The 13,770-nt window shown below is 33.7% G+C and overlaps 1 protein-coding gene and 1 long non-coding RNA gene across 2 annotated transcripts; both read left to right on the forward strand.

The window, feature by feature from the left end:
• Positions 1-207: 207 nt before the first annotated feature.
• On the forward strand, positions 208-2,861 carry LOC129349657 (uncharacterized). The gene is made up of 2 exons (XR_008602740.1): positions 208-326; positions 2,467-2,861. It is a non-coding gene; the product is annotated as an uncharacterized LOC129349657 (long non-coding RNA).
• Positions 2,862-6,900: 4,039 nt separating this feature from the next.
• On the forward strand, positions 6,901-12,950 carry mfap5 (microfibril associated protein 5). The gene is made up of 7 exons (XM_023296066.3): positions 6,901-7,015; positions 8,662-8,738; positions 8,821-8,853; positions 8,928-8,963; positions 9,041-9,128; positions 11,950-12,023; positions 12,531-12,950. Exons 2-7 carry the CDS (start codon positions 8,696-8,698, stop codon positions 12,641-12,643), a joined length of 387 nt encoding a protein of 128 aa, XP_023151834.1. The 5' UTR covers positions 6,901-7,015; positions 8,662-8,695; the 3' UTR covers positions 12,644-12,950.
• Positions 12,951-13,770: the final 820 nt, after the last annotated feature.

Below are 13,770 nucleotides of genomic sequence, written 5' to 3' on the forward strand. Positions count from 1 at the left end.
TTTTATTGATTACTGACAAAATTTGAAGAATCTTGGATAATTTTAGCTCCCTTTGGACACATTTTGAGTAATTTTATACAAAATTTGAAGAGTTTTAGACTCATTTTGGTCTTTTGTTCTCATTTTGTATCATGTTGGACATGTTTGAAGTGATTTTAGACTAATTTTGAGTTATTTTGGACATGTTTTTTTGCAGCCCGTGGAACAGCCGAAGCCACTGACAGCTTGACAGATGGATCAAACTCAGCAGAAGAAGACAGATCGAAGCCAAGAGGCCGATCGGTCCAAACATCGTCCTGGCCTGCAGAACCAGAACAGAGCAGCAGGTGAAGGAGAACATTCCTGACAGTAAACACTCGATAACGCGTCCTCGTGTTTATTAGCAGCGCTGGAAGCTGCCAGCTCCATTAGCTCTTCATCCGACGCTCTGAGCTGCAGGAAAAGCAGAAAGTCTCCATGCAGCTGCTTCATGGATCCTCCAGAGTCCATCAGATCTCCATCCTGTTTAGGAATTAAAGGTCAGCACCAGGTGGTCAGAGAGCTGGAGCTGCAGAATCTCAGGCCTCAGCGACGGTTTAGCGTTTCATTCCTGAACTCTGTTTGCTCCTCTCTGATATCCGTGTCTGATTTAGCAGATATCAGTCTCAGGACGTGTGACCACATATCTGCTGAACTTCAGAACCTCGCTGTTCCTCTGTGATGCCGACAGTTCAACTCAAATGTTGTGCAAGTTTGTGCAAACTGACAAAGTGACTCAAGATGCATCCAAAGGTGGTCGAAAATGACTCAAAATTTGTCTCAAATGACTTTAATTCTGTCCAAAATGACATTAAATTATCTAAGATTCAAGATTCTTTTGTCAAAAATCATTTCAAGCTTGTGTAAAATTACTCAGAATGAGTCCAAAATGACTCAAAATTAGTCTAAAATCTTTGAAGTTTGTCCAAAATTAATCAAACTTTGTGTAAAATTAAATATGTCCAACATGATACAAAATTTATACAAAATGAGAAAAAAATGTCCAAATTTAGTTAAAATGGGTCTAAAATCCTTTAAATTTTGTCCAAATTACTAAAACTTTGTGTATTTTACTGTTAAACATTTATATTTTTACAGTGTATTTAGATGATGTTTACAGGACTAATGGACCTCTTTATTGTTATATTTTTTACAGTGTGTTTACAGGACTAATGGACCTCTTTATTGTTATATTTTTTTTACAGTGTGTTTACAGGACTAATGGATTTCTTTATTGTTATATTTTTACAGTGTATTTACAGGACTGATGGACCTCTTTATTTTTACATTTTTTACAGTGTATTTACAGGACTAATGGACCTCTTTATTGTTATATTTTTTACAGTGTGTTTACAGGACTAATGGATTTCTTTATTGTTATATTTTTACAGTATATTTACAGGACTGATGGACCTCTTTATTTTTATATTTTTACAGTGTATTTACAGGACTAATGGACCTCTTTAATTCTATATTTTTACAGTGTATTTACAGGACTAATGGACCTCTTTAATATATATTTTTACAGTGTATTTACAGGACTGATGGACCTCTATTTTTACATTTTTTACAGTGTCTTTACAGGACTAATGGACCTTTTTATTGTTATATTTTTACAGTGTATTTACAGGACTGATGGACCTCTTTAATTCTATATTTTTACAGTGTATTTACAGGACCGATGGACCTCTTTAATTCTATATTTTTACAGTGTATTTACAGGACCGATGGACCTCTTTAATTCTATATTTTTACAGTGTATTTACAGGACTAATGGACCTCTTTATTGTTATATTTTTACAGTGTATTTACAGGACTGATGGACCTCTTTATTTTTATATTTTTACAGTGTATTTACAGGACCGATGGACCTCTTTAATTCTATATTTTTACAGTGTATTTACAGGACCGATGGACCTCTTTAATTCTATATTTTTTACAGTGTATTTACAGGACCGATGGACCTCTTTAATTCTATATTTTTACAGTGTATTTACAGGACCGATGGACCTCTTTAATTCTATATTTTTACAGTGTCTTTACAGGACTAATGGACCTCTTTATTGTTATATTTTTACAGTGTATTTACAGGACCGATGGACCTCTTTAATTCTATATTTTTACAGTGTATTTACAGGACCGATGGACCTCTTTAATTCTATATTTTTACAGTGTATTTACAGGACCGATGGACCTCTTTAATTCTATATTTTTACAGTGTATTTACAGGACCGATGGACCTCTTTAATTCTATATTTTTACAGTGTATTTACAGGACCGATGGACCTCTTTAATTCTATATTTTTACAGTGTATTTACAGGACCGATGGACCACTTAAACTCTATATTTTTACAGTGTATTCACAGGACTGATGGACCTCTTTAATTCTATATTTTTACAGTGTATTCACAGGACTGATGGACCTCTTTAATTCTATATTTTTACAGTGTATTTACAGGACTGATGGACCTCTTGGCTCCGTCCTCCTCTGCTGACTCGTCTCCATCCGTCAAGCTGTCCTTGTCCTCGGGTCTCGGTCTCGTTAGGCTGCAGCTCGTAGCCTCGATCTGTCAGAGGATGATGAGTGTCTCCTGAAAGCATCCACGGCTTCATGTGTGGGAATATTTCTACCGGAGGAGTCGAGTTTCCTCCAGAGCCACTATAAACATCCCACAGAGGAGAATTCTTTAACACAAAAAGACCTGAGAGATGAAGAACAACGACCTCCATCTGCACTTCAGTCAGAAAACCAGGAGAATGGAGGCGAGAAAATGGAAAAAATACTCAATGAAATCTAGTTTTTCTGTTTACATTTTTAAAAAATAAACTTATCTGTATCTTCTCATGTCATGTGCACATTTCTGTATCACTCTGGTATATTCTGTTGATTTTTCTATATTATATTTTCTATATTTTTTCATCATATTTTATTTTACCTTCATTTCCCTTCTGTTATCTTATTGTTTACCCCAAAATAAGTTAAAATGATGCAAGATTCTCCAAATTTAGTCAGAAATCAGTGAAAGTTTGTCCAAAATGACTCAATCTTAGTCTAAAATCACTTAAATCTTGTCCAACATGATACAAAATTCATCCAAAATGTGAAAAAAATGTCCAAAATTAGTCAAAATAAGTCTTTTTGAGTCATTTTGTATAAAATGCCTCAAAATCTGCCCAAAATGACACAAAACTTACGCAAAATGATTGAAAATGCATCCAAAATTACTCAAACTTTGTCCAAAACAAGTTAAAATTATCCAAGATTCCTCAAATTTAGTCAGAAATCTATGAAAATTTGTCCAAAATGACTCCAAACTTATTTATAATTACATAAATTATGTTCAAAATGACTCAAACTTTGTCTAAAATCCTTAAAACATGTCCAGTATGATACAAAAACTGTACGAACTGAGAAAAAAAGTCCAAAATAAGACAAAATGAGTCCTTTAAATTGTGTATAAAATGACTAAACATTTGTTAAAAATTACATAAAACTTGTCCAAAATGACTCAAGCTTTGTCCGAAACAAGTTAAAATGATCCAAGATTCTTCAAATTTAGTCAGAAATCAATGAAAGTTTGTCAAAAGTGACTCAAAATTATTCAGAATTATATAAACTACATCCAAAATGAGTTAAAATTAGTCTAAAATCCTTAAAATTTTGTATAAAATGACTAAACCTTTGATCAAAATGACATACATTTTCTGCAAAATGACCAAAAATGAGCATAAAATGATTCATTTTTTTTCCGAAACAAGTTAAAATTATCCACAATTCTTTAAATTTAGTCAGAAATCAATAAAAATGTGTCCAAAATGACTCAAATCATGTCTAAAATCACTTAAAACATGTCCAACATTATACAAAATTCATCCAAAATGAGTCTAAATTCTTTAAATTTTGTATAAAATGACAGAAACCTTGTGCAAAATAACTGAAAATGTGTCCAAAATGACTCAAAATGTGTAAAATTACTTAAAACTCGTTCAAAATGATACAAAAATTTTAAAAAATCATCCAAAATGAGAAAAAACATCAACAAAATAATTCCAAATTAGTCTAAAATCCTTTAAATTTTGTATAAAGTGACTCAATTATTTTCCCAAAATAAGTTAAAATTATCCAAGATTCTTCAAATTTAGTCAGAAATCAATAAAAACTTAAATTTATTCATAATTACATCAACTATGAAAATGATAAATAATAAAACATGTAATTTAAGTATTTTTTCTGTTTACATTTAAAAAACCCAAACTTATCAGCACCTTCTAATGTTATTTGCACATTTCTGTATCATTCATGTATATTCTGTTGATTTTTCTAGATTATATTTTATATATTTTTATCATTTTATTTTATTTTACCTTCATTTCCCTTCTGTTGTCTTATTGCACATAGAATTCCTTTTTAATTATTTTTTAATCTCATTTTATTTTATTCTATATTTTTATGTCTTTGTTTTTTATTTGTAAAAAGTACAGATTCCTGATGTGGACAGTTTTGTTTTTTTTTTTACAGTGAATGTGTAAATTAATACTGAACAGATATTATCAGATTTTAAATTTGAATTTTTAAATTTTTTTTTTTTTACAAAAGCAGGGTAAGTCTGAAAAATAATTTTCACTATTTTTCTATTTTTATTCTATATATTTTATGTGACGGCAAATATCTGCAAAATAGTGATTTTTAAACATTTTTAATACACTTTATTGTGTATTTTTGTGGTCAAATGTTAAAGAAAAAAACACTATTTGTAAAATTATCATTATTATTATTTTATAGTTTGACCAGTTTGACTTTTACTCAAACGTAATAAATTCTCAAAAGTATATTAAAAACATGAAATCTTCAAAGAAAATGTGGAGTTTTGCATTTAATTGATTATGAATAGTTTTAGAAGAATATTTCTACGATCAGTAAATTCCATAACAAATATCTGGTTGCCATGGAGACTTTAAATCATATGTTGAGCGTCGTTCACAGACTGCAGGTAAAACACAAATAAAACATCTTTACTTATGACAGAAACTAAACCGTCAGCGTTGTTTTCTGGTCCTAACATGAACCTCTGCAGTCTGATGGACTTTAAACTGGTCTGAGGACAAACTAAAGTTGAACTTTTGCTCCAGAAGTTCAGAAAAAACCTGGAGCTCCACTTCCTGTAGCGCAGCTCCACCTGCTGGTTGAACCCAGGACTGCAACAGTCCGGTTTGAAGGTGAGCTTCAGTTTCATCTTTCTTTTTGGAAATGAACATGAAATAAACATAAACACCAGGAAATAAACGTTTACACTGATCTGTTTATGCTCAGCAGTCCTCTAAGATCTGTTTTCACTTCAGTTTCGCTTTTTTTAAACACTTTGAACCCAAAATCTGACGACAGATTTGATGTCGTGTTTTAAAAATGACACAATTTTCAACTTTCCAACAGTCCTTGAACTAATCATGTTTGAGGCGTGGTTCTGTCCTGATAATTTATTAATTATTCTGATGATTAACGAAGCACTGACCCAGAAACCACACTGTAAAAAATTAACTGATTTAAAAAATAAATAAATAAATTTACTGTTTTTTTTCAGTTTTATTAAATTGCAGAGAAATAAAAAGTAATTTACATGTTAAACTATAAAACAAAATTTAAATGAAAATCCACTTCTGCACCTTTTTTTTTACTGATTTAAATCTACAGAAAATATTATTTGATAAATATTTGATATTTGAAAGAAAAATGACGTGTATTATTGATTTATAGCTTTTGAGTGGTATTTTCCAGATTTTCAATTTTCTGTTAAATTACATCTAATATCTATTAAAATTAAAGAAAAAATCAATTTGGATGTTAAACTATAGATAAATAGATAAAACTGTGAATACGACAACTTAATTTTTTTTTTACAAACAATAATTATTTTTACAGTGTTTGAGCATAAAATCACACTTTTTTACTGATTTAAATCTACACAAATATTACTTTACAGATTTTTTTGAAAGAAATATTCAGTATATTAATGTTTATGACTGGTATTTTTCAGATTTTTCCTGTTTTGTTAAATTACACGTAATATCTACTAAAATTACTGGGAAAAATAAGTTTACATGTTTAACTGTAGAAAAAAGTTAAATTTTTTTTAAAAATATGTCCACTTGAAAGAAATCTGTAAATTTTACAATGTTTGAGCATAAAATTGCTTCTTTTTTATTTTATTTAAATCTACACAAAATATTATTTTACAGATATTTGTTATTTGAAAGAAAATTTCTGTATATTAAAGAATTGGTAATTATGACTGGCATTTTACAGATTTTCTATTTTGTGTATATATATATATACAAAATAGAATAAAAAATAGACTATATATATATATATATATATATATATATATATATATATTTCTAGTATATATATATATATATATATATATATATATATATATATATACACACACACACACACATATATATACACATATATATATATACATGTTCATGTTTGTTCACATATGTTCACATATTTGTTCATGCATTTGTGTATTTATCCATCCGTTTATTTTTATTTTATTTATTTAGTTTCTACAGTGCAGATCTGAATATTTTACTGGATTCTTCAGAACAAACCCGACACACACAGACCTCACAGGACCGTCATGGATCTACATAATATCAGATGAGAGGTGGTTTTAATCATCACAGATCATCAAAAATTAACTCTTGAGCTCAAACAGACAGAGTCCTGAAGAGAGTGTAAAATGAAAATGATCAGATTAGAATAAATCAACTATTAATGGCAAAGAAAAGAACCAAAACTGGAATGTGGGTCAATAAAAAAAAAGAGCATCGATTGAGTGTCTGAGCAGCAAACTGCAGACTGATGGAAGGAGGAGGAGGAGGAAGACGAGGAGGAGGAGGAGGAGGTGCAGGAGAGGGAAGGAGGGGAAACAAGAGAAGACAAAAGATTCATAAAAACTAAAACCAACTTGTGGACGACAGCACAGAGTTGTGAGTACTGCTTCATTCTGTTTCTGTTTCAGCTGACATTTTAAACCTGCAGGAGAAAAACTTCCAGGAGGGATTCTGTTAGACGCAGACCTCATTAACGGGCTGTTAGCTTGTGTGATGTGATGTCGGGCTGCATGTTCGCTTCGTTAACAAACTAAACATGGAAGGAAGGGTTTCTAAAGCTGAGAGAAAAGAGAGTCTGGCTGCCGGTCGTACAGTTGGGAAATGTTGTGTGAAAGCTGGGAAAGAATGTGCGACTGTACCGGAGGAGGGGTGGAGGGCACCGAAAACACATTCTTTGGAGAGAACTCACATCTTGGACGGCAAAGTCGCACTGACACATCACGAGGGGAATGATGCAGGGCGGGGAGCAGGGAGGAGGAATTAGGCAAGAGGAAAAACACTCCTGTGAGCCGCTCTATCGGGCTGTTTACAAGCCGTCCAATAAATACTAGGATAAATAAACGCAGGAAAAATGACATCAACCCAAAGCAAACACGGCCGCACATGTGTGTGTTCAGCTGCGAGGGAAAACATGACACGAAAGGTCACTAAATTTTCATAAAAAGACACAAAATCACCACAAAAGGTCACTAAATTATCAGAAAAAGACACTTAAATACCATTAAGAGACACAAATCAACCAAAAAGATACAAAACAACCACAGAAACCTAAACTATGCATAAAAAGACACTAAATGGCCACAAAAAGACATTAAATGACCACAAAAGGTAACTAAATTATGATAAAAAGACTCAAAATTACCACAAAAACATTAAATTACCATAAAAAAGACACAAAATCCCCACAAAAAATACACTCAGTTGCCATAAAAGACACAAAATTATGCAAAAAGACTTTACATTTCGACAAAAAAGACACAAAATTAGTATAAAATGATACTAAATAAAGATAAAAAAGTACAAATTGGCCACAAAAAGATACAAAAATACACTAAATTACCAAAAAAAGACACAAAATTACCATAAAAAGACACAAAATTTCCATAAAGACATAAAATTATCATAAAGAGAAACAAAATTACCAAAAAAGCCACAAAAAGCTACAAAACAACCAAAAAAGTCATTAAATTATTGTAAAAAGACAATAAACAGCCATCACAAAAAGTCACCGAATTTCCATAAAAAGACACAAAACAGTCATCAAGAGATGCAAAATTACCCCAAAGACACACAACAACCACAAAAAGACACAAAATTATCACAAAAGCCACAAAAACCCACAAAAAGCTACAAAACAACCAAAAAAGTCATTAAATTATTGTATAAAGACAATAAACAGCCATCACAAAAAGTCACCGAATTTCCATAAAAAGACACAAAACAGTCATCAAGAGATGCAAAATTACCCCAAAGACACACAACAACCACAAAAAGACACAAAATTATCACAAAAGCCACAAAAAGCCACAGAAAGCTACAAAACAACCAAAAAAGTCATTAAATTACTGTAAAAAGACAATAAACAACCACAAAAAGTCACTGAATTTCCACAAAAAGACACAAAAATGACACAACATGACCTCAGCCCAAACGTGTGTGTTCAGCTGCGAGGGAAAACATGAGCGGAGAGCCGGAGGGAAACACAAACACTCTTCATCGTCCTCCTCTTCCTCTTCCTGCAGCTCGTAAAGCTCACCTCCGACCAGAACCGAACCGATGGGCGGCCTCCCACTGGTCCTGCTCCTCTGCTGTTTCCACGGTAACAAACAGAACACACACACCCTCCCGTCCGATTCGAGTCGCTGCCGTTTGTTCTGAGGAAATGTGTTTTTGTTCCGCAGCGCTGGCAGCCGTGGGCCGAGCCCAGCAGCCCGGTAAGACTCCACCATCAGGACATGTCCGTCTGACTCACGTTCTGATCTAACTCTGGTCTCTGTTCTGGTTCTAGAGGCCACCGAGGAGCCCGGAGGAGTCCTGCCGGCTAGTGAGTCCATTCAGGAGACGGTTCCTGCCGCTCTTTCCTCATTCCTGCAGCTCTAACTTTATTTTCTGTGATCTCAGACTGCAGGGAGGAGATGTATCCCTGCACCAGGATGTACTCCGTCCACAGGCCCATCAAGAGATGCATCGGAGCTCTGTGTCTCTACAGGTGTGGTCTGGGCATTTAGACACGCAAAATTAACACAAAGAGACGCAAAATTACCACAAAGAGACACGAAATTAACACAAAGAGACACGAAATTACCACAAAGAGACACTAAACTATCATCAAGAGACACGAAATTACCACAAAGAGACACTAAACTATCATCAAGAGATGCATCGGAGCTCTGTGTCTCTACAGGTGTGGTCTGGACATTTAGACACGCAAAATTAACACAAAGAGACACAATATTACCACAAAGAGACACTAAACTATCATCAAGAGACACAAAATTAACACAAAGAGACACGAAATTAACACAAAGAGACACTAAACTATCAAGAGACGCAAAATTATCACAAAGAGACACTAAACTATCATCAAGAGACACGAAATTAACACAAAGAGACACTAAACTATCATCAAGAGACACAATATTACCACAAAGAGACACGAAATTATCTTAAAAGACACAAAATTAACACAAAGAGACACGAAATTAACACAAAGAGACACTAAACTATCAAGAGACACGAAATTATCACAAAGAGACACTAAACTATCAAGAGACGCAAAATTATCACAGAGACACTAAACTATCATCAAGAGACAAAAAATTAACACAAAGAGACACGAAATTACCACAAAGAGACACGAAATTAACACAAAGAGACACTAAACTATCAAGAGACGCAAAATTATCACAAAGAGACACTAAACTATCATCAAGAGACACGAAATTAACACAAAGAGACACGAAATTATCATAAAAGACACAAAATTAACACAAAGAGACGCAAAATTAACACAAAAAGACACAAATTACCAAACAATTACCAAAAAGCCATTAAATCACCACAGAAAGACACAAAACAATCATCAAGAAATGTAAAATTACCCCAGAGACACAAAACGACACTAATTTTTCATTAGAAAGGCACAAAATTACCACAAAAAGATACAAAATTACTCCAAAGACACACAAAACGACCACAAAAAGACACAAAATTACCAAAAAAGTGATTAAACTACCATAAAAAGACAAAAAATGACCACGAAAAGAAACAAAAGATCCAGAAACAGACTGAATATGATTTTAACGTCTACAGCTGGAAGTCAGTGCAGAGATCTAATAGATTCACAGCTGCAGACGTCTGACGGTTTATTTCTGATCACAGGTTTCCATCTACTGCTGATAAAATCATCAGAGTTTCTATAAATCAGACTCTAAACATCCACAGAGAGACAGGAAAGTTTTTCTAAATCTCACTTTAAGTTCCTCAGTTTGTTTGTGGTTCCAGAAGAGGATTCAGTTTGTTTTTCTGCAGAGATTCAGTGACTAAACACAGATTCCTGAGTGGAGAGTCAGTTACTGAGCCTCCAGGTTTAAAAAAAGACAATTACTTCTGTCTTGTTTTTATTTAGTTAAAGAAGGTTCTGTTGCACAATGAAGTACTGCTGGAATTCAGCTGCACAATTATTCACTGTTGGACGTGGGCAGAGAAGGACACAACAAGATACAGAGACACACACCATGAGCACAAAACTACCACAAAAAGACACGAAACAACCACAAAGAGACACAAAACAGCCACAAAAAGACACGAAACAACCACAGAGACACAAAACAGCCACAAAAAGACACGAAACAACCACAAAGAGACACGAAACAGCCACAAAAAGACACGAAACAACCACAGAGACACAAAACAGCCACAAAAAGACACGAAACAACCACAAAGAGACACAAAACAGCCACAAAAAGACACGAAACAACCACAGAGACACAAAACAGCCACAAAAAGACACGAAACAACCACAGAGACACAAAACAGCCACAAAAAGACACAAAACAGCCACAAAAAGACACAAAGCCACAAAAAGACATAAAACAGCCACAAAAAGACATGAAACAACCACAAAAATACACAAAACAGCCACAAATAGACACAAAACAGCCACAAAAAGACATGAAACAACCACAAAAAGACACGAAACAACTACAAAGAGACACAAAACAGCCACAAAAAGACACAAAACAGCCACAAAAAGACACAAAACAGCCACAAAAAGACATGAAACAACCACAAAATACACAAAACAGCCACAAATAGACACAAAACAGCCACAAAAAGACATGAAACAGCCACAAAAATAAACAAAATAGCCACAAAAAGACACAAAACAGCCACAAGAAACACTAAATCACCAAAAAACAGACAAAATGATCACAAAGGGCACAAAATGACCACAAAAAGACATGAAACAGCCACAAAAATACACAACACAGCCACAAAAAGACACAAAACAACCATAAGAAACACTAAATTACCACAAAAACAGACAAAATGAACAAAAAAGACAAAAAAAAACACAAAAAGACAGGAAACAACCAAAAAACAGCCACAAAAAGACATAAAACAGCCATATAAAGACACAAAACAACCACAAAAAGACACTAAATTATCATAAAAAGACATAAAATTAACATAAAGAGACACAAATTACCATAGAAGCCATTAAATTACTGTAAACAGACACAGAATTTCCACAAAAAGACATTAAACAACCACAAAAAGTCACCTAATCTCCATAAAAAGACACAAAACAATCTTCAAGAGATGCATAATTTCCCCAGAACAAAACAAACACAAAAAGATACAAAATTACCACAGAGACTTAAACTATCCATAAAGAGACACTAGATTATCACAAAAAGACACAAATGACCATAAAAAGACACAAAACTACCACAAAAAGATTATAAATCATGAAACTGTGTCTCCATATAAAACACTCTTTAGATCAGTGTCTGATTTCATTGCAGCCTCCCTCGAGTCTATGTGATCAACAACGAGATCTGTGTGAGGACCGTCTGTCAGCAGGACGAGTACCTGAAAGGTGACACTGGAAATAACAAAAAAACACTGAAAAGTGATATATATATATATATATATATATATATATATATATATATATATATATATATATATATATATATATATATATATATATATATATATATATACATATATATATATATATATATGATTCTAATTATTATAATAATATTATTATTAGTAACAACATTATTATATCATTTTTAAACATGCTTTTTATTTAATCAAAGGAAACCGGTATATTTAGTATTAATGCTGGAAGTAATTTTTATTATTTACATTTATTTATTTTAATTATTACATCATTATTGGACCAGGAAATTTTATTGTTGTCACACATGTGAATGTTCTTCATTAAACATTAAAAAGCAAAAATAAATAAATAAATAAAAATGTTAAGCCAAAAATATTTTAAATATGTAAAGTTATATATATATATTTTTATGAGGTAGTTATTTTACAATATTTATTTTATTTCTATTTAAATAAAACCTCGTCCCCCCTCCAGCCGAGCTGTGCCGGGAGCGCTCCGGTTGGCCCCGACGCATCGAGAGGTCGTCCAATAGGAGACGCTGTCGCAGTCGCCATAGCAACCCCAAAACCTGGGCAAACAGGGCCTGATGCCGCCGTCACCGTGGCGACGTGATGAAAGAGCCCATAAAGCCGGAGTCATATCTACCTTCATGTACTAGTGTTACTGTTGAGTACTGGAGACGGTTCCGTGTGCTGGAGGACACGGATCACGTCTTCATGTTTACGAGCTGTTTAAGGTCCTGTAGGAGCGGTTCTATAGCAGCGGTTCTATGGCAGCGGTTCTATGGCAGCGGTTCTATAGCAGCGGTTCTATGGCAGCACTGATCACTAACCCCAGTATTATTAGTATTATGATGATGTCACCATGTACCCAATAAAACATTTCACTACTTCATTCATCTGTCAGCTTCTCTTCATTTAAAACTTCTACAAACTCTGACATACAGTTTGGTTGTTTTTCTGTTCATTTGTATCATGTTGAGTCTCATTTCCATCATTTTGTTTCTTGTGTTTCTTGTTTTGTGTCATTTCAAGCCTCATTTCAGTTGTTTTGTGTCTGGTTTTGCTAGTTTTATTTCAAGCTGAGACGGTTCTCTTTTTCCATCATTTTGTGTCTCATTTATGTAATTTTATGTCTATTTTTTCTTGCCTTTGTCTCATTTTGCAGTTTGGGAGCATTGGAGAGGCTACTATAAGGAGTACTTCATCTTTTTGGGAAGCTTTGGGAAGTAAAATGTTGACTTACCTTAATTAGGGTCCAGCAAAATGCATAAATCCATCGGTTTCAAAACAGACGTAGAATGAGGTTTATTCAGTGCTGCAGTTTCTTCCAGAATCTTTCAAACATCCACCTGGCCCTGGTTCTGGTTCTGGTTCTGGTCCTGGTTCTGGTTCCAAAGACTCCATTTCGTTTGTTGTAAACATGGGCAGAACCTGGACTTGTCTTCCTTAAATCTCACTTCACTCCTCCATGCTTCCGCTGTTAGCATTAGCATTAGCGCACAGGTGTTTTTGTTACCTCACTTCCTTCCAGCTCACCTGTCAGCCGTTCAGTCAGTTTCATTTCTGCTCCAACATGATGAGTTCAAGGACCGTCAGGAAGATAAAGATCGAACTGTTCTTTGTGTTTTTACAGTTTCTGCCTGACAAATGGAGTCGTTATTTTTGATTTTTTTTAAGGGTGACTGAGATTTTGCCTTCAGGACCCTTAAGCT

The sequence above is a fragment of the Amphiprion ocellaris genome, chromosome 9, assembly GCF_022539595.1.
Source record: "Amphiprion ocellaris isolate individual 3 ecotype Okinawa chromosome 9, ASM2253959v1, whole genome shotgun sequence".
NCBI lineage: Eukaryota > Metazoa > Chordata > Actinopteri > Pomacentridae > Amphiprion > Amphiprion ocellaris.

Bases quoted from the DNA above. Each gene is read 5' to 3' on its own strand.
- mfap5 (XM_023296066.3), top strand. From the start codon at position 8,696: ATGGGCGGCCTCCCACTGGTCCTGCTCCTCTGCTGTTTCCACG. The intron at 8,739-8,820 runs GTAACAAACAGA...TTTGTTCCGCAG, and splicing joins GCTCCTCTGCTGTTTCCACG to CGCTGGCAGCCGTGGGCCGA. The intron at 8,964-9,040 runs GTGAGTCCATTC...CTGTGATCTCAG, and splicing joins CGGAGGAGTCCTGCCGGCTA to ACTGCAGGGAGGAGATGTAT.